The 26,848-nt window shown below is 40.6% G+C and overlaps 1 protein-coding gene across 1 annotated transcript; it reads left to right on the top strand.

Moving 5' to 3' along the window:
- LOC119657243 (cystathionine gamma-lyase-like) lies at positions 1–25,209 on the top strand. Its single transcript, XM_038064057.1, has 6 exons — positions 1–299; positions 23,860–24,056; positions 24,112–24,202; positions 24,267–24,540; positions 24,600–24,927; positions 24,989–25,209. The coding sequence occupies exons 1-6, from the start codon at positions 147–149 to the stop codon at positions 25,134–25,136; spliced, it is 1,191 nt and encodes a 396-aa protein (XP_037919985.1). The 5' UTR covers positions 1–146; the 3' UTR covers positions 25,137–25,209.
- Positions 25,210–26,848: the final 1,639 nt, after the last annotated feature.

Here is a 26,848-nt window from a genome sequence, read left to right as displayed (position 1 = left end):
GTCTAGAACGTAGACTCTAGTATAAAACAGCACATTTGGGCCGCCTGGCTCTAGTTCGCACAGATTGTTGGAGCTTGTTTGTGGCTCGTGCACTTGTGGAAGGCTAGACGAAGTGAAAGTGAAATTACCTAGTGATCAGCTGTACAATGGAGGGTGGAAAGTTCAAGCCGCAGCCACAGGGTTTTGCCACGAAGGCCATCCACTCAGGACAGAGTGCCGAGCAATGGAGCAGTCACTGCGTCGTGCCGCCAATTGTGATGAGCACAACCTTCAAACAAGACGCTCCCAGCGAACACAGGGTATGAGAAATCTATTCAAATTAGCAACTAACCAAAGAATATCTGACCCCGTGCCGCCCGGTATACTTGCAGAACTCTTAGATGTTGGTAGTGTGGTTACAACGTGACAAGTCTCATTACAAATTACATACAATCGCAGGAATGTTACACAGAAGTTCCCCGTTTGCCCAAGCTAGTCATGCTCATTACTGAGGGTGGTATGACGAATATAGAAGTGGAATTTCAGGTCGACACAGTTAATGTCAACCTCTCTCTGTTCTATAGCTTCCATATCCATTCCGTGAATAACTTATTCATTGACTTATCTGATGCTGCAGAACAGCTCGTGTTAAGAACAAAATCTATTTAGATATCCATCGCAGTCAACTGAGCCGACGGAAGTCTTTCATCGACAATTGAAAGTAATTGAAAGCGTTTTTAGGGGGAGGGTCACATTGTATGTAAAGAAGAATTTCGTCATGTCATCTATCTAGCGTTCTACGATTCTAATTTGCGCGTCCATTCGTATTTGTGCTAAATCCATTAGCCGACGTGGTAGTAACTTCGTTGGCCACTGTCATCCAACAAATTATGATAATTACTCTGATAGTGATAGTAGTCAGCGGCACAGAACAATTGAACCTAATCATTTGCTACAATTAATGTTCACCAGACTATCGACACCGTCTTCATGACTACAAGATAAAGTAATTTTTCGGTGACATTACCAAAACAACGAGATACGCGTGACGAATTGCGGTTGTGACGCATTTGCAAACATTATTTGTACATTTTCAAAAATAAATTATCTCCCTAGGCTTTGTGCAAAATATAAAGTGCTTTGTGCATTTCACTATTGATTCACACAACCGAAAACGTTCGTTATTACATCATTATCACATTTTCATTGTTGGAAAACAAGCTTGGAAGCACAGAAGTTTATTCTTTTAGGAGTCAACACACAATTTTTACCGAGCTATGCTTCTCAGATCACACCATATAGTGTTTGTTTGAAAATATTGTGTTCATGTACTATATGCATTTATTCAAGAGTAACCTATACTTACGTTCTAGTGTCCTGCGCCGTGTGTTTCATAGACGACCCACTCGGCAGACTCTCTGGGATAGTGAATTCCATTGAATGGCGCCCTTAATGGAGTTGTAGACCTTTCCTAAAGTATACGTCAAGTGATATCAAGCTCGGTGCCATCTTCAAGAGACAGAACGCTACCAAGTAGCCAAATTAGCCGTCGCCTGTTTAGCTCTGTCCATTAATGCTCTTTCCAATGCTGAGAACCTTGATGTGTTTGCCTTCAATCCGACGCTGCTTACCCCTTTCTTTAAATATCATACAAGGCCACTTGGTCAAAATCCATGACTTGGCGAGAGGGCAGACGTGAAAGTGTTTGAGGAAAGATCGTCAAAGTGTTTGAGGAAAGATTTCCTGGAACATAGATGATAACAAGGGTTAATATCGGTGGCAGCATGCGATCCTGGCGGACTATAATAAGCCGGAAGGTATTGACGTAGTCAACCTAGGATGTTTCAGAATAGAGAGTTGCCTATATCCTGGTGTTCTTTGATGCGTTCCACTGTGATTTTATTTACCATCTTTGTGACAGCGGCAAACGCATTCAAGACGGGTACCCTTTTCAAAAACGTAACTTACTTTTCCACTTTCTGGAAAAGATCTTTTATTCCCTATATTTTTGGATCAGTGGGAGTAGCAGTTCTGGAAAACTGTAGGAGCTGCGGTGAACAGTACCGCCGGAAGACCAACTCAGTAGTTTTGCTCCACTTGAGCGCAATAATGGTAAAGAAGATTTCACTTCACACTGTCTGGAGAAGCAGTCCGTATTCGCATGTTATTGTGACTTGCCATTTCCTGAACAAGAGGTGGAACGCCACCAGATGTTATATAATCGAGAACTATGGTATAGTGCTCTTTCCACTTCTTAAGCTACTTGTCATCATCAATGCAGAACCTACCGTTAGCCTCCTTCCAAAGACTTGCGGTCATCAGCAAGTTCCTTCAGGGTACCACCCATTGATTGCCGCTTTCTCTAGCGAGGGGTTCAAAATGCCAGTCTTCCAGTAAGAAAAGTGGTCTTCGACTACAGAACGACAGTTGGATCAAGAAAGCGGACCGTGTTGAGCTTGGGAAGTCGAGACTTTCCGCACCTGCGAGTAGATACGAACGCAATAATAAAACGATGGTGGATTTAGCGCTGTTAAAGCGTTACCTGCCATCGAGCTTAGTGCCACCATGTCGCTAGAAACCACTCTACCTAGAAATACGAACTAATCAACACCCTCAGTATTTTATCTATCAGTGACAGCGTCGTCAATATAATCGAACCTTCTGAAAGATTATAGCCATAGTCGATTGAATGCGTTTGTACTCTGTCCCAAGCAACAAAAAATGATGTGGTGGTTGGAATTCGGATAAGGAAGTCGGAGAAGCATTTTAGAGATCATTCAAATTTTTCAATTTTGTTGCTCCATAAGAAAATAAATAGAATAAATGGAAATGGAATAGCCTATTGTCCCACGAGTGGACCGCCTCACGAGCACTTCGCGCAGAACAATAGAGAAGAAGCGCATTTCAGTGAACCCCAAAAGATGGCGCGTAGGTGCGATGGACGCACTATAACCTACCAAGGGGTAAATGGCAAGCATATATATTTTGTCGGACGAGTATGGTACGGGAGACAGTACTTTCCACCCCAACTCTAGAGTTCGTCCTGCACGGTTTAGTATTCTATTATCGTATTAGCAAATAACGCCTTCAGTTTCAAGTTGTCAATTTTTACGCGGCAACCTTTAAAGGGCAGCGCGATTGTTTAGGGGTAGAGCGTTTGCCTCTTAATCTCGTTGCTCTGACTTCGAATCCCAGTCGTCATGCACGTCTATGCTGGTTATAGGAAACCAATCCACATACAACGAACGAATCCGGCAAAGAATAACCCTCTATGAAATGATCCACAGATTGTTCTCAGAAGAAGGAATATATCATTGGAGCTAAGACCAAGGAAAAGTCAAACACCAAGAGCAGCCTGGAATCATTTGTTAACAACATTAATGTGAAGAGAGAAATAGGGGACACGCACTCAGTAGCTTCGTTAAAATTCAAAAGCTAATAAAGGGCTTGAAAATCGGCGTGGTGTCAAGGAAGAAGATACACCAGGTCAAAACCAGACAAGGATCTGCCAAATACTAAAAATTGAATCACGAGTCTAGCGGCTTATTTGAAGTAACGTGTCTCGACTGTAAGAAAAATTACACAGGATAAACCAGAAGTCTGGTTTGAGGAGGCAGAGCGCGCGAGAGAGATGAAAAGCCAAATTAGATAGTACTACGTACTACGACATATCATAGAAGAAGAACATATTTAAGTAACAATAGAAAACTAGATGCCCAAGAGAGCCAGGGGATCTTAACTATTCAATCGAAGCTCTCAGAGAAGGGGCAAATGCGAGAGCTGAGAATAATCACGTAGCGAGTTCCGAACATTTATTATTCAACGATAAAGATGGCGTTCAAATTTTACCCAACCTCTGGTTTCTGGGCTACCTTTGTTTACCTAATGAGGATGTCAACAATATACAGGAATGATTGAAATATAGGTAGCAAAACACAGACCCAATATAAGAAGTTGAAAATGTACTCAAGAAGGGTACAGATGGTGCCCGATACATCCATATGCCATAAATAAACTCAATAGCGTGTTAGGGAAAAATAGCGCAAGTGTTTTCATTCTTTAAATTACGCCTTTCCTGTTGACAATTGCTGGAAACTTTCTAATCAGATATTGATTTATCTGATGCAATTATTCGCGGTATTTTGAGGTAATTCAATCGGAAAGAGCGACCGCATTTTGCAATTTGGGGAAAGGGAATCGTTTCGATTTTTTCGGGACTGTAGGAAAAAAATTCCGCCCCGGAGTGAAGATTATACGGGTCTGAGGTGAAAATTGATCGGCCCTTATCTCTTTTTAAGGTTTTGTGTGAAACAAAACCTTATTAGAATCGAGACGGTGTCTGTCTGTCCGTCTGTCTGTCTGTCTGTCTGTCTGTCACACCCGATTTATTCGGAAACGACTGGACCGATTGTTACGAAAATTGGTGAGAGTATGTAATCTAGTGTTCCCTTTACATGCAGTAAGTGGCGCCATCTTGTGTTAAGTTTAAGGAGGGCTCCCCATACATGTGAATGGAGGGTGCAAATTTTTTTTTCACGGAATGTAGCCATGTGGGGTATCAAATGAAAGGTCTCAATTAGTACTTTTCGAAACTGGTTCAATATTTGACATTGGGTGAAACATGGAGGAGTGAGGGCTCCAAATATGACCCCCAAAAAGTGTAACAGGTCTCGTTCTCAGAACCTATCCAACCGAAAAATCTGAAAAAAATCACAGTGGTGCATTTCTACGAAATCTAGGCCTCAAAATATATCCGGTTCCGATATCTGCACAAATAAAGTTAATAATAGTATATTTCCACATTTTCGAAATTTGCCCGGCACCCCCCTTATGTTCATCCCAGAAGTACAAAATTTGGCACGCGTGTAATGAAGAGCATAGTGCACAATTTGGTCAAGTTTGAAGAAAATCCAATTATTATTAACAAAGTTATAGGGGGTGAAACTGTACAATTTTTTGTGAATTTCGTGCACTCTACAACCTGCATGACGTCATCATCACATATCAATTCGTCAATACCACGACGAAATGATTTCTTATGAATTGGGTCGGAGAGAATTATTTTGTTTTAGTTTTATTAGTTATTTGCCAACCAGACATGTGTGCATGTAGGTATATAATATATGCGTGCTAATGAACTTTGCGGGTAGTGCCTAATTCAAATAGATTTAAGAAGTAAATTGGAAATATGGGTACGATCAAATTATATACGTGCATATATGTGTACAGTATTCGGAAATAGGCAGTTTGTTTGTTTAGGGTGAGCGTAATATCTATGGCTGTAATATGTAGGTATGTCTCGTAGTTTGGAAAAATATGAAGGATTATGTTGGATTTGTAGCTATATATAAAAAAATGTGCGTTGAAATTTCTTAGATAAGATGAACACAAAACCTTTATATCCGAAGCGCGAGCTTCCGGTATTCCGACTTGTTTCATTTAAATTTCCACTTTGGGGCCAGTCCCCTCTCGCCAGGCCTGGGTTCTATCATCAGGCAGATTTTGTGGGACCTAATACCCTGCTCTGCTCACTTTACCAATTTACTGCAAATGCAGCTGGGCGTCGAAGTGTTTCTTATTCTGAATAGGAATCATGCAGGAAGTATCTTATTTGGTCGTATTTAAACTTACTTCCAATATGCTCTCCAAAGTACAAAAGTATGTATAGTTCCTACATAAGGAAGAGGAGTTTGCCTGCATACTCCATTACCTCTTTTACTCTCTAACCACTCGCAATGGCCAATCTGTAAAACTGATATTATAGATCAAATTAGAGAAAACGATCCCTTTTCCTCATTGTATTGGAGTTGTAGTTTTTTAATTTAGTGGAACCCAGCGATTCACAAACTCTTACTGAAAGGATCATTCAAATGCATTAATCGATTGTCATCAAAATCTGTAGAGGCAAGCTCAGAGGACGAATTTTTTAGCTTATCTGAGATATCAATTCCGTTGTTCAATTCCAATACCGGATATTGTTCCACTTTACACAGCATAACAGATTCATTTACTTTTCCTCTTCATCCTTTGTCCATTCGGTTGTGAAATTGGCCCTAAGTAAAGTCCGCGTGAAGTTAAAAGGTTTCTAACATCATCCAGCGTGCCAAGCAATGCTTTTACGACTGGCCTAATTTTCCATCGACATGGATATTCTGACTAATTTTAGCTATTGAATTTCCATCATCGACAATAGGTGCGACACCATATAGACCTCGCATGTTCTTATCACGGATGTAACCATACAAAACAATTTCACCGATGTAACGTAACATCTTTGTCTTCAAAAGCGTGAAAAAGCATTCATTGTCTTTGATGGCTTCGGAACGCTTGAAACTATAAGGTATGATAACGCTGCGGTAGATTTTCGATTTAAGGCATTCGACGCTCGCAAAGTTGCAAATTGTGAATCACGGCTTTGCCCAGGTTTACATATATGCGTAGTAATTTCCTAACGAAGGTCGCCATTGGCCGAAAGTACCGAAACGAGGTAGTTCAGATCGCGTCAATGTCGCTGACGATCAATGGAGGCGAATGTCGGAAGCTCTATTTTCTTCAGATGATGCATTAGGTACCCATTTCTCATGAGTTTCTAGACACCAAGTTGGGTAATGGGAAACAAGGATGAGCGGAGGAGCACATTGGGTGGTGGACACCGGCGGAGACAAAGAGGAGTTTACCACATTTTAGACTTCTTCTTCTTATTGAACCTCGGTAGAACAGTTCAACCCAAAAGATGGGCTAGATGCCCCAGCGGGGGCTGCTTTTATCATCTATATTGGAACAGACGTGCCATCTGCAAATCACTTGACATTCTACCCTCCTCAAAAAGATGATTGAAAAACAGACTAGAACTTTATCTACCAAAGAAAAACAGTTTATGTCCATCCATGCCGCGTTTACGTTCTATGTAGCATCTTCTGAAACAAGATAATGGAGTTCCTTATAAAGTACAGATTTTGATGTGTCTCTGACGGAGTAATAAAATTTCTTCGGTTTACTTTTTGAGGTATCGATATTGAGTGTATGGAGGCAGTTTGTGTCGCTCAGTTTACCTACATCCACACATCTTTACATCTAGATCCCTTTAGTGCAGACTGCCTAGCGTTATTTCAAATTATATCAGACAAAATGTTCATAGAGAACTGTCATTCAATGACTTTTCCTGAGTGGCAAGCGGTAGGACCTCTCCTCAGCTGGTTTTCCACAGCTTTCTCTATTCGTCACATGAGGACACGTTCTTGTAATAACCAAGATGGTATAGTTGCAGAACACATCCTGTCAGTTTCGCAAATATATCTGGGACAATATGGAAACGACAAACAGCAGAAAAGCAAGAGATATATTTATATTCGTGTCAGAATATTTAGGTAGATAGATGTACGTGTCATCGTTGCCGATTCGTGGCGATGTAATTCACCCTTACGATTTTTGATCTGTTTGTCTACGGCTATTTGGTCCGTATGCAGACGTGATTCTTATTCAGGTTATATCAGCCCGATAACAGCCTGTAATTAAAGCTTAGAGCTGTCGAGCAATAACGGGAGTTGTTTTGCATGTACTGTTCCCATATAGCACGGAGAGAACATTGGCGCAAAAAAAAACCTCAACTTTATGTGGGTTTTGAGATAGCTACATTTTCAAATTTTGGACAAAACAGCAAAAACGGATCTAGTATTGTTAATATGCCAAATGACAAAACATAAAATTCGTCAGCAGAAACAATGCTACCTATATGAAATAATGGAGCCATGTTTCGTCCATTGTAACATATCGATGCATAAATTCGATTTTTTTATGGAGAAAGCGCTTCAAACATTGTTAGGAAATTTGTACACGTGTCTTTTGAAAGTTAGGGTTAACTAAAAATCAAATAGATTTAATATTAGTAGCGTCATTTGTGTGCTAGCCTACGATATTTTCAGTCTAACTGTTCCTCATTGTCATTCTACAAACCTCCATATGTCCTTATGCCCATGCGGGGTTTCTCAATGGAACCTTGAAAACAAACAATCATTGAGATATCTTGTAAATTCAATCTTCCTCGTTCAGAATCTGAAAACAAAGTGAGGATGAAAAATTGAGGAAGGCACGGCACAACATTGACCAACTGCCTCCGTATTCTACCAAAGTTTCATCTCGAATAAGAAACAATATTAAGTTCTTCAAATAATTGAACAAAGAGATTGCCATTTCACACAAAGGTAGGGGAAGACACTCCTCAGAACCTTGGATGGTAATAACTTCCAGCTTATAGCCACGAGGGCCTGTAGATCCAATCACCTACGAGACGCTAAGTTTCAAAGATAAACATAAGAACGACAACCTCTGAAAGTATAATACCAAGGAAAGAATAGGAAACTTTACAAAGTGGGATTGGAAAATGAGGCTTAGGAACACTAGTTTTCTGAAAAGGGCATAGAACATAAAATTTGAAAGGTGAAGTCAAGTGCACATTGAGCCTAGCCGGCAACAAAGCTGAAAGAGTATTGTTTCTCTATCCGAGACACCAAAATGAATTTGGGGGCCAGAATAGGCTACCTTCCACTGATTTATTTACCTGGAATCAAACGAATTTCGAAACATGCACCCAGGAAATGAAGGACGCATGTCGCATAATAATTTTTATATTCCTTAGCTTCAGAAAATTGGCTTCCCTTGGGTAGAAAATGCTATTTATACTTTCTGTTGATGACAATGTCGATTCCTTAGGGTTCAATAGTTTCAACAGGAGAATTTCCACCTACTTTCAATATTGTCATTTTTTGGATAATTTCCGAATGTTCGTTGGAGATAGAAACAAATTGCATGGCGCGAAAATCCGGAAACTACCCGAAAAATGACAAATCACCGTTATCATCATCATCAACGGCGCAACAACCGGTATCCGGTCTAGGCCTGCCTTAATAAGAATAAGGAATTCCAGACACTCCGGTTTTGCGCCGAGGTCCTCAATTCGATATCCCTAAAAACTGTCTGGCGTCCTCACCTACACCATCGCTCCATCTTAGGCAGGGTCTGCCTCGTCTTCTTTTTCTACCATAGATATTACCCTTATAGACTTTCCGGGCTGGATCATCCTCATCCATACGGATTAGGTGACCCGCCCACCGTAACCTATTGAGCCGGATTTTATCCACAACCTGACGGTCATGGCATCGCTCATAGATTTCGTCATTCTGTAGGCTACAGAATCGTCCATCCTCATGTAGCTGACCAAAGATTCTTCGGAGGAACGCGGCCAAGGGTTCGCAATTTTTCTTGCTAAGAACCCAAGTCTCCGAGGAATACATGAGGACTGGCAAGATCATTGTCTTGTACAGTAAGAGCTTTGACCCGATGTTTCGAGCGAAACAGTTTTTGTAAGGCTCTGCTGGCTACCAACAACCGTGCGTGGATTTCATCATCGTAGCTGTTATCGGTTGTGATTTTCGATGCTAGATAGGAGAAATTATCAACGGTCTCAAAGTTGTAGTCTCCTAACTTTATTCTTTCCGTTTGACCAGTGTGGTTTGATGTTGTTGGTTGATTCGTCTTCGGTGCTGACGTTGCCACCATATATTTTGTTTTGCCTTCATTGATGTGCAGCCCAAGATCTCGCGCCGCCTGCTCAATCTGGAAGGAGGCAGTTTGTACGTCTCGGATGGTTCTTCCCATGATGTCGATGTCGTCAGCATAGGCCAGTAGTTGGGTGGACCTAAAGAGGATCGTACCCCTCGCATTTACGGAAGCATCACGAATAACTTTCTCAAGGGCCAGGTTGAAGAGGACGCATGATAGGGCATCCCCTTGTCGTAGATCGTTGTTGATGCCGAATGGTCTTAAGAGTGATCCTGCTGCTTTTATCTAGCCTCGCACATTGGTTAGGGTCACCCTAGTCAGCCTTATCAATTTCGTCGGGATACCGAATTCTTTCATGGTCGTGTATAGTTTTACCCTGGCTATGCTATCATAGGCGGCTTTGAAGTCGATGAACAGATGGTGCAACTGATGTCCATATTCCAGCAGTTTTTCCATCACTTGCCGCAGAGAGGAAATCTGATCTGTTGCTGATTTGCCTAGAGTGAAGCCTCTTTGGTATGGGCCAATGATGTTCTGAACGTATGGGGCCATCCGGCCTAGCAATATAGAGGAGAATATCTTATAGATGGTACTCAGCAACGTGATACCTCTATAATTGCTGCACTGTGTGATATCCCCCTTTTTATGTCTAAGACAGGTAATGCCGCGTTGCCAGTCGTCAGGCATTGATTCGCTGTCCCATACTTTGAACATCAGTTGATGAACCACCTGGTGTAATTGGTCGCCTCCATATTTAACCAATTCGGCTGTAATTCCATCGGCTCCTGGCGACTTACGATTTTTAAACCGATGAATTGCAAGGACTGTTTCTTGTATGCTTGGTGGTGGCAGCATTTATCCGTCGTCTTCAGTTTGCGGGACCTCCAACTCCTCCATCAAAATACTCAACCCATGGCTCCAATATGTCCATTCTGTCGGAAATCAGATTTCCCTCTTTGTCTCCGCAGGATGAACATCAAGGTGTGTAAGGCTTCATCCTGCTGACTTGTTGATAAAACTTCCGCGCCTGGTGCGGTTGCTCTCTGTATTTTCACCGTTATGCAAGACTTAAATACAAACTTTCAGTATTGTACTCCCTATTATTATCTGTAATCTAATAAGCCAAAAAATGTGTAAAATCTTCTTAATGTTACCTGGACAGATATCGGAATGGAGACATTATGAGGTGTGAAGTCATTACTTTTTTTCATATTTTCCGGTTGAATAATTTATGTGTAAATTTCTTAACTCCCCCTCCCCTCTACCGCCAGAACTAACAATTGCTTCGAATAATACTAATCGAGATGTGATATGCAATTGAAAAATATTTTTAGAACCTGCCTTTGCATAGGGAGTCACCCTTAAACCTAATGTAATTTGATTCCATTCACTGCATACATTTCATAGCTATAGCATCTCCATCAATTTCGTGTCAATGGGCGGAACATTTTTAATTAAAAAGTGCAATTTACCAGATATTTTCCCTGCGTCTTGTGTGGCTAAAAACGTTACGCACTGCACTTAGATAAAGCCAGCAAGTAATTAGAAATTCAAGGTTTTCAGTATTCTATGGTTAATACCATTGCTTCTAGCGTTCGGTGATATGTATGTACATATCCACATAACATATATGTATTTTATCTTCATTTTGCATTGTATGGATAATATGCAGCCATAAATGCACAATTCAAGGATTAAGCTTCTGCCAGTATTCCAAATCTCCGAAATTCAAAGCCAAAACCAGACAGATCAGTATAAATTTATGGTAAATATTATGTTTTATGTGGGTGTGCTTACTTCAGCTGGTGAATTAGTTATCATTTATTTTGCAAGTTAATTATCATGTTTTTCTCCAATTCCGCCTCGCATTAACTACGATGTTGTCGTTTGCGTGGCGTATCATTCTCATTTTCAGGCAATTGTTCATCCCACACTCTCTTCAAATTATCAGAGTATAGTTAGAGACACCATTTCTATTTATTTATTCATTAATGTCTCTCTTATCTTGCTGAACTGATAAACTAAGTAAATCTACACAAAGCTGGTAATAAATCTGGCCAGTGGGAGATTAGACTCCGCTTGCAAATCTATTTTCATCACGAAAAGTATACATGGGAATATGCATTGTATAGATAACATGCAACCATAAATGCACAATTCTGGGACTCAGCTTCTGCCAGTATTCGAAATCTCCAAAATCCAAAGCCATAGATATATTTAGAATATTACAAAGCTCAGCAATATTTCAACCAAAATTCAATTGATCAGTAATCTCATGTCGAATGGATCTGGTGTTGAAAATCACCAAAAAAACTAACTTAATGTAGAGTATTATCAACGAGCGTTATCAGGTTATTGCTCCGTCAGCAACATTATCTGTAGAGATATACGCGGGGAAGTTTTTAGAAACGCAAACTTAGGGCGGATGTCATATATACAAGTTTAATAATACAGAATTCATTGGAAAAGTGTTAAGGGTTGAAGGCTTTTCAAACATATCTGAATATCTATGTAATCTAATTGAAGCAGCTTAGCCTAACATGAACAAGTCGGGAAACCGGAAGCGTGACGCTTCAGGTATAAAAGGTTTAGTGTTTTCTTATGTGAAACGCAGTTCTCCATTGGCCGATAGCATTGACTCGAGATATTTAAATTTGGCATGTGTATGTGAAATGTGGTCCTCTGTGCTGGCGTGAAATTTGATAGTCTTAGGATGAATTTAAGGGGGGTTTTTCAGTAAATTTCTAAAAAGTAGTAATATACTATTAGTAAGTTTATTTGAGCAGATATCGGAATGGGACATATTTTGAGGCCTAGATTTCATCTAAGCGCACCACCCTGATTTTTTTCGGATTTTTGGGATGGGTAGTTTCCGAAAATGAGTCCTGCCTCACTTTAAGTGCCAACATTTTGACTCCTTACTCACGCACTTTGCAATTCACGCCAAAACTAGTTTCGGAAAGAACAAATCGAGGCTTTTCATTTGATACCCTACACGACTACATCCGGTAAAATTTTTTTTTAAATCCCCCTTTTCATGTCTGGGGAGCCCCCCTTTAAACTTCACCTAAATTTATGTGACTCGCTGTATGCGTGAGATTTCATAGTTCCCATCTGTCCACCGAATTTCGTTTGGATCGGTTTAGCCGTTTTGGAGAAAAATGTGTGACAGATAGACAGACAGTGAATCGATTTTAATAAGGTTTTGTTTTACGCAAAATCTTAAAAATGAAGAAAAACGTAACAAGAAAACTGCTTTCATTTCTCAGAGTAAATAGCGCCGATATTTTCTATATAAAATTTGTAAAAACTTCACAGCTAGATACTGTATATTTGTGAATTGTTATGATGTTTTTTTTGCGGCCAAAGTCGACTCTTCTGAAAAAAATGGTAAGCTGATCGGAGGCATATTTCCATTTATAGTAATTTGTCACCTAGAATTTAAACGTATTCTCCTTCAGCCTCTATCATCCGAACCACGATTTAGCTCACTAAACATTAAAATGGAGGAGTTGTGAAAAAAATAAGAAGAATAAAATAAGAAATTATTAACGGAAATACATAATTGTGGCTCGGACCATAACTACAAATGTGCAAAATAATGTGTAAGGATTTCAGCCTGATCGGCTCAACAGAATTTTAGTTGTACTTCCCACCAGTTGAAAAAATATGATTTCGAGAAAAACGCATGTAAAGTTGTCGTTGGCGTGCATACACGCCATTATGTCGCATGCTATTCTATTTGCTGCAACGTGGTTCTGAAATTCGATCCAAAATTTCTTCAGTATACTCCCAATTTCTAGAAAATTGACTGCATTAGTAGATAGAATGCTATTAGGAGGTCGGGTTCGTCCAGGAAGTGTAGGTAGGAAGTGTTCCGTAGATTCGCAAATATCACCTTATGATACTCCTACTGTGAGCAAGCCAGTTATGACCAGTTATATGTTCTGTATACGGTTTTGCACAGGAGAAACTTTCCAGTATGATTGTTTGATTTTGGCAGGAAATTACAAACCAACCATTTCCAAGAACGCTTAACCTCGATGATCATATTAGGCCGCCCTTTTAATTTCAACTACTCTACACCTAATTGAAAGATTTCAATAATTTCTCATCATCATCAACGCGTCTAGGCCTGCCTTAATAAGGAACTGCATAGTCTGCCTCGTCTTCTTTTCTTACCATAGATATTGCCCTTATAGATTTTCCGGGTGGGATCATCCTCATCCATACGGATTAAGTGACCCGCTCACCGTGACCTATTGAGCCGGATTTTATCCACAACCTGACGGTCATGGTATCGCTCATAGATTTCGTCATTGTGTAGGCTACGGAATCATCCATCCTCATGTAGGGGGCCGAAAATTCTTCGGAGGATTCTTCTCTCGAACGCGGCCAAGAGTTCGCAATTTTTCTCGCTAGGAACCCAAGTTTCCGAGGAATACATAAGGGCTGGCAAGATCATTGTCTTGTACAGTAAGAGCTTTGTCCCTATGGTGAGACGTTTCGAGCGGAACAGTTTTTGTAAGCTGAAATAGGCTCATCAACGGTCTCAAAGTTGTAGTCTCCCACCTTTATTCTTCCCGTTTGTCCAATGCAGTTTGATGTTGTTAGTTGGTTGGTTTTTGGTGCTGACGATGCCACCATATACTTTGTCTTGCCTTCATTGATGTGCAAATCAAGATCTCGCGCCACCTGCTCGATCTGGATGAACGCAGTTTGTACGTCTCGGGTCGTTCTTCCCATGATGTGGATATCGTCAGCATAAGCCAGTAGTTGGGTGAGCTTAAAGAGCATCGTACCTCTTGTATTTACCTCAGCATCACGGATCACTTTCTCGAGAGCCAGGTTAAAGAGGACGCATGATAGGGCATCCCTTTGTCGTAGACCGTTTTTGATGTCGAATGGTCTTGATAGTGATCCCGCTGCTTTTATCTGGCCTCGCACATTGGTCAGAGTCAGCGTAGTCAGTCTTATCAATTTCGTCGGGATACCGAATTCTCTCATGGCCGTGTACAGTTTTACCCTGGCTATGCTATCATAGACGGCTTTAAAGTCAATGAAGAGATGGTGCAACTGATATCCATATTGCAACAGTTTTTCCATCGTTTGCTTTCTCATAAAGTACAAAAATTCACGCCATTTTGCATGTTCGAGGAACTAATGACCTTAACCTAGCGCAAAATATGCTATTCTCTCCATGCAAAATACTTCAGACTATATATATATGTTACTTTCACCAAATTTCAAGACATTAGCTTTAGCTATTCCAGAATGAATTTGGCCTTGACAGACACACAGACTGCCCGTCCGACAGATATGGAATCGTTTTGTATATTTCCTGAGGACAATAATTAATTGGAGTTTATTCTGTTTGTTGTCCGTTAAATTAAATAAATAAACAAAATCTTTAAGAAACGACTGTGCTTGGCTGCACTTAAACGCTAAACAAGTAATTTCGTTGAATATAATTTTCAACTGTGCGTTATCGCATGTTGATGAAAAGGGAGCAATGTACATTTGACAAGACGTCCAGTAAGTCCCTTACTTCGTATTGTTATTTTTTTAATCTTCAATTTTCAGTTAGACTGTTCGAGAGTTTCATTATTATCACATTAAATGCGGTGCAAATGATAAGTCTACAAGAATCGGACAAGCACAAAGACGAGCATAATCCACCACGATGATGTTGACAGGATAGGAAATAATAAGATAATAAAATTAAGAAAAACTCTGGAACAATTTACATATGAGATAAGAAATAATCCGCTTCATGAGTCTATAAAAAGGGTGAGTGAAGAAGGAAGGGAGGAAGCCCCAGAGTTGACCAAGGATCAAGAAGACAAAGTTTAGGGAAATCATCACAGCTATGAATTCCCCAGTTCAAAAGATTCCCAAGTAGCTGTTGAAAAAAGTAAAGAGACTAGATCTTATAGGAAGACCGACGGTGAACGAGAAAAGAAAGCAGAAGAAAAAATGTTGGTCTCTTTTAACGTGAAAAGCCCGTTCTTGAGCATTCCGATAGGAACAAGCCCCAATTTTATTCGAAAAATGCAGATATATAGCTACATCCACGATAAAAAAACGAATTGGAAGAAAAAATGCAAAAGTCATCAGCAACTTGAATAGTAAAAGCTGAAGCTTGCCGCTTCAGGTATGAAAGGTTTTGTTGAGTTTTTTATGTAAAGATATTTGGGTATACAATCATCCCATTTGTATACATAGTGTAGTTTATATACGTTGAATATACCCGATTGGTATTTTATCTCTAAGGAAGTAGTAATTTGATGCGGAATAGGCAACTTTGATCTACCATAACTTTGTTAATAATAGTAGAACTTTCATCCAATATGCTGCTTCATAATAAAAACTATTTTACCTATGGGTCTATGATGAATTTAAGGAGGGTATGCAGTAAATTTTCATTTTGTAGCTCACATGGCTATATTCGGTGAAAAAATTTTGCACCCTTCTTTTAGGGGTATGGGGACTTTCCCTCCCCACCCCCACCCCCTTTAAGTTCAACGTCCAGCAATGCGATTCACGGCATGCAACCTTTATACTATCAATATGACTGTTTCTGAGAAAAGTGCGTGCGACAGGCAGACAAACGGACATACAGACAAGTAGGCAGGCAGACAGACAGTCAACCGATGTTAATAAGGTCTTGTTGTCAACAAAACAGAGAGAAGAGAACAAGAAGAAGAAAACTTATATGGAAACGAATATTACTAACAACAATAACCAGCAAAAACGCATAATTAAAAACGAAGCGCAGTCTGAGAGACGTGATGACGTAATAAAGATCAACCAAATTCCTCATCGCACCGTTAACGGTCGCCAATGCAACCACTTGTGAAACGACCCCCTGCCCCTTCCCTCCAGCTAACAAAAGATGACCGTTGTTAGAAGGCCAACGGCCTTCAAAAAGCCTTTCAAAGTTCATACTATAATAAGCATGTGGATCGTCCCCCTGTACAACCAAGGCCGTAGAGAAAAAATTCGAACCTAACTTGAAAGTGGTGCGGAAAAACGAGGGCCGGGGTGAAAATGATATGCATTTGAAGTGAACGTTTTGATGGCCTTTTCCTTTTTCATTGAAATTTCTATTCCGGGCTCCCCAGGAAACTTCGGCTCCGGGGGAATCCCTCCCCTCACCTGTCTCATCAGACCTGAGTACAACAAGTACAAACTTGTTTGTACTTAGACTTTACTCGTGGTTGTACAACCGTAAATGAAAAGGCCTAATCTACTACTTAGATTGAACGTAAAACACCTGAAAACTGTTTCACTCATTTTAAAAACAAGTGTAATGGATGAATATTTGAAAACTGATTCTTATATATAATGCTACCAACTTCTATTGCAATGCAATACATCTACACGAACTATTCGATTTATCACTTTCGGGTCAAAGAAAAGAGTCTGTCCAGAAGGACAACAGAAAAACTCTTCTCCCCATTACTGCTAAGCATCAAATTCCCTACTTTACCAAAAAGGCTAACAGAAAACTATAACAACTAAAGAGGATATACAAGTAAGCCGATCTGTGGCAAGTTAAATAACCCCCTCTTTGAATTAGTTAGTAATGGTCAGCGTGATCAAAATTCTTCTCGAGAACTTTCTAATAAAACTAACAAAATAAAGAGTTAAATAGAAGTGACTTTACACAGAATGGCGAAAAGAAAAGCAAATATAACTCCAGGAAAAAAAATTCCGCTTTGTCTCTAACTTGTGATGGGTCTTCTACTTCGGGCAGCCAAGTGAAAATAGCGACGGTTCTCTCTTCGAATCAAGAGATGACAGTCCAAAAATTAAATATTCAATTGTCAGAATCCAGCTCATGTGGAAATGTTTCCGCAACGCGTTGTTTTATGTATGAGCATGTTAGGCTTCGTTGGCCAATATTTTTCAGTTGATAGCCCCCGGAGCAGGTGGAAAGTTTATGGAAGGAGAAAACGAGAGCTGCCGTGGCGGTCATCTGCCTTAAGAAGTTATGGCCCCTCAAAGTGGGAGTTTTTTTTTATATCATCATGTCCAAGTTTTCGGGAAGTCTATAAGCGCAATATCTACGGTAAAAAAAGAAGTCTGGCAGAACCTGGCTGAGATGCAGCGATGACATAGGCCAGGCTGCCAAACGGCTTTCAGGGATATCGAATTGGTGGACTTCGGGACAACACCGGGATGTCTGAAGTTCCTTATTAACGCAGACCTAGAGCAGATATGGGTTGTTGCCTCGTTGATGATGATGATGATGTCCAAGTTTGAATTGGATGGGGAGGATATGTATAAGAAAGAAAAGGTCCACTCTTTCTAATCCCCTTAAAGGATTGCGACGGTCACCACGTGTTTAAATGCCATAGTTCCACAAAGTGAGACTATTCCTGCCAAAACGTTAGGATTTGATTTTGAGCCTTAACCCCGCAGGATTTAAGAGGAAAGGAACTATTTTCATATCATAAATAAACTTATTGGTGGGGTAATCATCATTACGATGTGAAAGCAGGACTACAGAGGGAGTCACTCCCTTGCCCCTCCACCCCCTTCCGTACTAGCGCGGGTGCCCTGCCTCTCCATTAACGCCTCACTCCCACCGAGCATGGGGTTGAAAATTCAACCTTTACCATAATTTTTCCCAGTATTTGGACCACAATTATTTTCAAATTTTAAAACTTTGTGTATAAGTCCAGATACAAGTAGTATACAGTAAGTAGCAAACAACTTTTACTAAGAAGATATTGCATCCCTTAATTGTGCGTTTTGTTCATATATGTATATGCGGAGACACAATTTGCAAAAGAACATCGAAAGTATTTGGGTCCATCCTCAAACAATTTTTATAATCAAAAGAGGAAGATACAAGAATACAATTCTTGAATTACACTATGGCTAAGAGTCGCACGCAATAACCATAAATGCAATAGCACTTGATGACGTGTTATTCGTACCATTTTCAACTTGTATCTAATGTCTGAAGAAAATGTTAATAAGTGTATGGGAAATGCAATTGCCCAACGCAATGTTGCATAATTTGTTTGCCGTCCCCCCCCCTCCGTTTTCAATTAAAGATACCAAAAATGACTTGCAAATCGACTTGAGTCCTTAATTCTTCCATTGAGTGTCTATAAATATAGGGCATCCTCCAATTCTCTTTGAAAAAGAATCTACTTTTTGTGTAAGAAATTTACAAGTTTTTTAATCAAAATGGATTCTCGATTGCGTTGTAGTTACGAAGAGGCATCATTTATACGTTTTCAATACGAGAAGAGATAGCCACTTCACCCCTCTTCTACGAAACCGAAAAGTCTTTCTAAAAGCCACTAAAGCGAAACTAGTAAGTCTCTGTATCTGTATATGCTGTATCGAAGGATCAAATTATAATAGGGGATGACGGGATTATAACCATACTCCAAAATTCTACATCTATTTCGATTCTTACACACAGCAATCCCCGGGGATATGAAACGCATCTAATGAGAAACTTTTTTGGCAAAGCAAAACAAACCGTATGTGAGGTACGCCCGCAATTCAGCTAAGAGATTTAACTTAATATCAGTTAATTGCCTTATTCAATGAGTCTATCCCAACATTTGCTTCATACTCGACTTTCTTTTATTTTTACTGTTGAAACCTATCTCCAGCAATTTAAAATATTTATTCTCTTTTCTAAGATAAATAATGCGCGCTAGAATTTATACTCAAAAATTATGCAGCCCCAAATAGCTTATTAAGATAAGATAAAGTCAACTTTTATTGATACAAAATTAGGAAAAATTTCAAACTGATTAAAGCATTAGCAAATAAACAAAGAAAATGATAAAATCTGATTAGTATCGATTAGTGGTCGCGAAAACTGCTTCACACGGCAGTCTACCATCAAAGCGATAATAGAGATAAAAAATGATTTGAGAGAAGAGTGCGAATCCTGATATGTTTACACTACGACTTAGCAAAGTCAGTTATTGCCGGGGTGGTAATGAAAATAACAATAGACATGAACGATTAGACCAAGTAAAAAAAACGTCAAGCTTTTGAGCGTGAAGATCTAAAAATTATCTTGAATATTTGTATTGCTGCAGTTAGCAAAATGGAAAGGAGCCACAATTTCCAGGTGGAGATTATATTCTGGTCATAGCCACGTCGATTGCTAGTAATATTTACGTAAGGAGTGCGTAAGAGGTAAACTTCGTCTACATATCAACAATTATTGGCTATGAATGTGATGTAATTTTCCCTAGGACTTCCGCAGCAGATAACATTCTTCCTCAACCAAGGCCGCAGAGAGAAAATTCGGGCCCGGGTTAAAAATTTTGCAGGAAAATGGAGCCCGGGGTGAAGTGATTTATCTAAAAGGACAATTTCAACCAGGCCAGTGCCTTGAAAAAAATAAAATAAATTTATTAAAGTTTAAGTGATTAATTCGGAATTTAATTTAAATTCTAGATACATTGCTAGTTCCCTCCAGGATTTCCCGAAGATCACACTCCTCCTCTATTGTTCTGCACCACCTGTTTCCAGGGTGGTCCACTCTTCTACGTTCGGGCGTTCGAAATAGAAGTTTTAAGGAAAAAAGGAAAAATAAGGGTGTTCACGTAGTTTTGACCCCAAGACCGTATCATTTCGCATAATTTTCACCGCGTGCTCAAATTTTCTCTCTACGGCCCTGTATGCCTTACGTACGTTGCACTACACTTCACCAATACTGAACCAATATTGTTGACGCCTATTATTGTTTTCTAATAGACTGGTAAAGATCCCATCAGCGAGATTATCCTGGCAGTTTGCGTTCAATATTTAAGACCGAAGTTCTCGCCTCTATAAATAAACGTGGACGCTCTATTTATTTCAGACCGATATCAGCACAACTTTTGTCATATCTGGTGATCTGATTAGATGTTCACTATCGGTCAATCGAAACTCAACTGACTTTACGACAGGCTCTATGCTCGAACAATGCACTACCAATTATGAAGCGTTAAAAGTAATTGCAGAATCAACAAATCGTTCTCCACTCTTATCACGGTTCTTGAGCCCCTGTTTCAACATGACATACTGCAATGAAATGTTACCGGAGTCGGCCTTGGCATTTGGATCAACCTTCATGCCCGTTATCTGATTTTTTTAATAAATTTCGTAATAGGTAGACCTCCTGCACTCATTTTCTCACAGAAAGCTTTCATCTTCTCTATATCGGAATTGTGGTTGTCACATAATAAAAAATTGCCAGGGCAAAGGCGAAGCAACTTTTCCCCCAAACCTTAAACAAATAACAAAAACAGTAAAGGACTCTTGATCTCATTACCCAGTAGTCAAATTTTGATTGAATGATGGATGTTTGCGTTAATCTTTGTCCTTGTTTTGCTGCTGAAGGCTTATCGTTTCCAAAGCATCAAGTGTGCCGATAATTAAACTAACATACAATCTTTGAAATAAAATGAAGGAAAACAATATGAAATAAGACACTGTATACGTATACTATCGTACAGGAGAGTCTATAGATCAAAGTTACTACTCACTGTATAAACAAATGTCAGAACTCCCAGAGGGGGGGTGGTTTCCATTGTATGGGTCAGCAATGCAATTGTCGCAACTCGTCCACGAGTAACTGATTTGTGTATCGGTCAAGTACTTTGTTCGCAATAGTATCAGTTTGACTCATCCCTATGACACGTCGCGGGCACGTGTTCACGAAGGCTTGGAGCTTTTGAATAAAAATGGCAGTCACTTTCCATGTGCTTCCCCCATATAGCAACACAGAACACTAGCACAAGTCAATCTCAATTTAATCTTGGTGTTGTCATAACTGGATTTCCAGATGTTAAACAAGCTAGCAAAGGTGTCATAGTTGGCAGAAACTACTCTTTCTAGATATACAAATTGATCAGCGAATAGGATGCTCTGCCCATTAATGCAGATAGGGAGGGTGTGATGATCCGTTAAACTAATAGCCTCGATTTTGTTGGGGTTTATCTCCAGTCCAACTCTACTTGCCTCTTTTTCCAAATCCAGAGCCTATTGTTCAAATCCCATCACCCAGTGAGAAAGCAAACACATGTCATCAGCGCAATCGAACGGTTTGAAGAAAGACGTCATAGTCTAATAAATTCCTCAACCACCTCCAGCCAAGCCAGCATGAAGAACGTCACCGATAACAAGAAGAAATAATATCCCTAACAAAATAGAACCTTGACGGGCTCCGTTTTCGACCTCAAATTACTCTGAGATTTTATCTTGGTGCAACATGTGATGTTTTGCGCCATCATATGTCGCTCTATTAATAGTTATTAGATTCTCCAGAATGCCTATGTAGAGCACGCCAGATACACTCACGGCTCGCTTTGTCGAAAACCTTCTCGAAATCGATGCAGAGCAGGTGAAGCAAACTTGGATACCAGGCACTGTTCCAAAATTATCGGCAAGGGTATTATTGTGGTCAATGTAGAGGGATCGGAGCGCAGATCAGCCTGCTCTCTTTCGATCAAGCTTTCGATATGTTCTTTAATGGTCAGGACTATTTGCACTATTATTTTTGCGACGCTAGGGTGCACGCAGACACTGCTCCAATTGTCACTCAAAACGAGTCCCCTTCTTTGGGATCTTGACGACCACCTCTTTCTTCCACTTTCTAGAAAAAATCTCAGACTCCCAGGATTTCCATACGAGTGGAAGTAGCGGATATATAGAAACTGCAGGAGGAGCGATGCGCCGCTTTTCAACTCTGCGAGAAGTGGCGGATGCAACACGCAAGCGATGGTAATCGCTTTCGAGGCCGAGGCCTCTCTTGTTGCGCACATCTAGAAGGCATCTCCTAAAACTACTAGTCGGTCAGTTAAAACCCAACTGACCTTATGGCAGGCTCTGTGTTCGAACACCGCATTTCACTCATCACATATCCGAGCAAGGTGTTGTCAAAACACCCCACAATAATATCATCTTTAGGATCATAATATCACCTCGATCATAGTGCCACCTTTAGGAAGTCTCTCCTGACTTGTGTGTACTTGCTCATAGAAAGCATCCTTCCCAACTATGCCGGAAGTCTCCGTTCATACATTGCACTGTGCAATTGTGATGTTCCATAATCTTCACCGGAATCTTCCAGCCAGAATCCTGTCAGAAACCAACTCCTAAGACAACAAAGCGCGTCATGCGGTAGTTGTCAATAACAAGCCAATGCGAGATTCGCGTGTGCTTCCACTTCACTTTCCAAAGTAAAAGAACATTGTCGCAAGAGGGATAAAATGTCCAGTTTCTATCGTTGGAAATCTCGCTCGAGTTGAAGAAAGCGTACATTCTGGGACTTTCGATACCATTGCCGAGGAGCGTGTGCACATTCTAGAAACCAATCATAGTTTGTTTTCTGTAGCCTAATTCCGAAGCCGTGAAATCAGTCCCTAACCAAAGCGTTGTGACAGCAAAGTTTTCGAAATTTGCATATTGTTAGCCAAAAGTTTCTATCACTTTTATTCGTATGACAAACAGGGACCTCTTCCGAGGGTATTCTTAGACCCCAACTCGCAGGGCGTATTCATCTAGTCTAGTCTAACGACAGGTTTCACAACTAATGATTTTTTTAATGCCATACCTGTCACATCAATTCTAAAGGTCTATCACTAATATATGATCTGTTATATACTCGAAATGATGAATAACGATTTCGCTCAGACAACTCATCAGACGCGGCCTCATCTCTATCCAAGGAGCAACGCGACTTGAAGTGGGTTCCTGGTATTGATTATATGTATTCGCTAACAAAATATGAGTGCCACTTATATTGAAGATGAATACCGCTTAGTTCAGGTTTAAGCTGAGTGCCCATCCACTTTATGGCAGACCGGACCGATTTGAGAGAAAATGCTTCCACTTTTTGTAGTCAACGGATTCTTCGTTTGAGTAAAACATTCATTTTTCAAAAACGATAACTGACGCTCTTGTCGAGAGTAGAGGGGGAAACAGCATCTGATGTTTTGTACAAAACAAGGATTTCGTGGACTGTAAAAATTGAAAAACAAAATAAAATCTGATTCACAAACAGAAACTTTCAGAGATATGAAAAGCCAGGTAGTCAGCAGAATATAATTTTTCTGTTATCAAACCAAGTCGTTCAGTTGTTAACGATTCAATTTTGCCCCAGCCAGAGGTTTTCTTGCAATGAGAAATTCTGAGCAGTAATTATATTTTCAAAATATATTTTTGGTCACCTTTGGAGAATTTACCAAGAGCAATATTCACACACCTAAAACCTTCGTTACTCTTCTTTCTCTAACTTGACATGTAAAACTCAATCTGACTTAGAACTGATTTGCAGTAACTCTTTTCCAGGGTTTCGAATATGGTCGCAGTGGAAATCCAACCCGAAATGTACTAGAGACGTGCCTCGCAGCATTAGATAATGGTAAGTACGGCATAGCCTTTGCATCCGGATTAGGGGCTCTCACTGCTACCCTATCAATGATGAACGCTGGTGACCATATGATTGTAAGCGATGATGTTTATGGTGGCACCGGTCGCTTAATAAGGTAAGAAACCGCTAAATGCTATCTCAGAGATAGAAATAATAAGTACCATTTCCAGAAACCTAGCACATCGGTTTGGAATAGAAAGTGTCTTCCTCGATGCAACTGATATCAACTCTGTAAGAAAGGCGATTAAAAAGACCACAAAAGTAAGATGCTCGATAAATTTCATATGAATATATAAATGGTAAAACTAATTCCCTTATCTAACAGTTGATTTTAGTTGAAACCCCAACTAATCCTCTGATGAAAGTAGTTGATATTCAACTGGTAGCCGATTTAGCAAAAGAATACAAAGCCCAGGGAATCATTGTTGCCGTAGATAATACATTCCTTTCACCGTACTTCCAAAGACCTCTCGAACTAGGAGCCGATTTGGTCATTTATTCATTGACAAAATACATGAACGGCCATTCAGATGTGATTATGGGAGCTGCTATTACGAATTGTGCTGATATTCACAGCCAATTAAGGTTTCTACAGAACGGTAAATGGTTAAGTTGGTTTTATAAATATGTTATTTCAACTCTCCTTATATTTTCACAGCCACCGGAATAGTGCCATCACCTTTCGATTGCTACCAAGTCAATAGAAGTCTTAAGACATTGTCCCTCCGAATGCAACAACACAGCAAAAATTCCATTGCCGTTGCAAATTATCTGGAAAAGCATCCGTTTGTTAAATCTGTTCTCCATCCTGGGCTAGAATCACACCCTCAACACCAAATTGTACTGAAGCAAACATACGGCCACAGTGGTATCATGTCCTTCTACATCAAGGGTGGTTTGGAAGAGTCTAAGAAATTCCTGAAGGCGCTCAAGGTCTTCATTCTCGCCGAAAGTTTGGGAGGATACGAGAGTTTGGCTGAATTACCGTAAGTTCAACTGTGTTCTGCGTCCCTTAAAAGTAAAAATATGTTATCTTATCTTCTCTAGGTCCATCATGACGCATGCATCTGTCCCAGCCGATGAACGTCTTAGACTGGGCATCACAGATAGTCTGATCCGGCTATCTGTTGGTCTAGAAGATATTGAGGATCTAATCCAAGACTTGGAACAAGCCCTTAAAGCCGCTCAAATTTAATATCATATTTTTCACTCCAAAATAAAATATATCATCAAACACGTGCCAATATATGGTTAAATCTTTTTTTGCATGAGCATGACTACGTAAAATATTCAAGTTGGCAACGGAAAACCACCGAATTATAAATAGAAAGCTTTTTATACGAACACGTGCTAGGGAAGAGATAGTTTGGCAAAGATGGTTCTCAACACTTTCGCTCGAAAATTTCACTCTTTCTCGTGTCTGTGCAAATTCGTCTAAGAATATGAATTAGTGAGACTTGCTCAAAGCGGGATATTCATGCTAATATCTTTGTGAGCATACATAATATATACATAGATATGTATTGTATATACAATTATAAATTTCGCAAATTTTCCTCTGTTAAGTTTATGTCATGTTCCCTAATTTTGCTCTCCTTTATTATTGTATTTGTAGCGGATGCAAAATTCCATTGAAATCGTTCCGATAATCTTTTTACAGTTCATATGTACGTATATATGCACACCATCTTCAATAAGGGGAGAATCAAAATCGGATGGGTAGTATGCATGGCGCGAATGCGGATAGTCCCCACCAAGTGCTATAGGTGTCTGGACTACGGACACACGTCAGCAGCTTGCAAGGGTCCGGACAGGAGGACAGCATGCCGGAGATGCGGCCAAGTGGGTCATCAAGCGAAGACCTGCAAGGAAAACGAGAGTTGCGTTCTCTGCAGGGATCGTAGCGCGTCTGGTGAGAGCGTCGCACACACTGCGGGCTCGGGACGGTGTCCGATCTTCAGGGCGGAATTGGAGAGGGCTAGTTTGCGAACGCCATGAGCCGCATTTTACAAATTAACATGCACCGGAGTGCAACCGCTCACCAGCGGCTAGCATAGTTCGCTGGGGAAGTAAATGCTGATCTAGTGCTGATTAACGAGCAATACCGAAACAAGGACCCGTCCTCATGGCATCTCAACTTATCGGGCACCGCTGTCATCTGGGTTCGCGACGGCGTTTGACTTCGTGTTCTTGCCGAAGGGGAGCGAGTTGGTCTGGATCCGGTGTTTAGGGATAAGGTTTTTTAGCGAAACGATGCCAGATTTTCGACGCCGGCTTGATGCTCTAGAGGATGCCGTTTCGAGCACGGGGGGATGAATCCTGGTAGGCGGTGATTTTAATGCCAGGGCTCTTGAATGGGGCATGCCTCAGTCAGACTCCAGAGGAAAACGGATTCTGGAAATGGCGGCGAGAACCGGGCTCGTAGTTTTAAACACTGGATCCACGCCAACCTTTCGGCGCCCAGGGTACGGGTTGATGTAAATAGCGCGGAAAGCGTTGAGGATTGCCTGCTTTTCACAACGAAAGAGCTCGAAGAAGCGGCTCTTATTATAAAAAACAGGAAGGCACCAGGCTCTGATGACATCCCGGCGGAAGTTTACAAACTGGTGTCCCGCCAACGGCCACAATTGCTGCTTGAAGTGTTCAACGCTTGCTTGAAGGAGGGTATTTTTCCTTGTCGCTGGAAAGTGGTGCTCAGAGGTGGCGGTGAGGAAGACGGGGCGGCAACCCTGTCGGCCAAACCAAAACCAAGTGGCCGAAGAGAACCTCCATAGTTGTGGCACCGCGAGACGCTATACTCACGTTACTGCCGGCCGTGATGCAGTAGGTGAATGCTCCAAAGGCCTAATTAGGGCGATCAGACCCGAGTCTGCACGGGGTCTCATCTGAAGTGGCAATTTGATCACG

This window comes from Hermetia illucens, chromosome 5, assembly GCF_905115235.1.
Source record: "Hermetia illucens chromosome 5, iHerIll2.2.curated.20191125, whole genome shotgun sequence".
NCBI classification, from domain to species: Eukaryota; Metazoa; Arthropoda; class Insecta; order Diptera; family Stratiomyidae; genus Hermetia; species Hermetia illucens.
The sequence above is the reverse complement of the archived record's forward strand: the minus strand, read 5'-3'. Positions and strand labels throughout refer to the sequence as shown.

Excerpts from the sequence above, each read along its gene's own strand:
- LOC119657243 (XM_038064057.1), top strand. The coding sequence starts at position 147 with ATGGAGGGTGGAAAGTTCAAGCCGCAGCCACAGGGTTTTGCCACGAAG. Across the intron at positions 300-23,859 it reads ACGCTCCCAGCGAACACAGG|GGTTTCGAATATGGTCGCAG; the intron begins GTATGAGAAATC and ends ACTCTTTTCCAG. Across the intron at positions 24,541-24,599 it reads ATTAAGGTTTCTACAGAACG|CCACCGGAATAGTGCCATCA; the intron begins GTAAATGGTTAA and ends ATATTTTCACAG.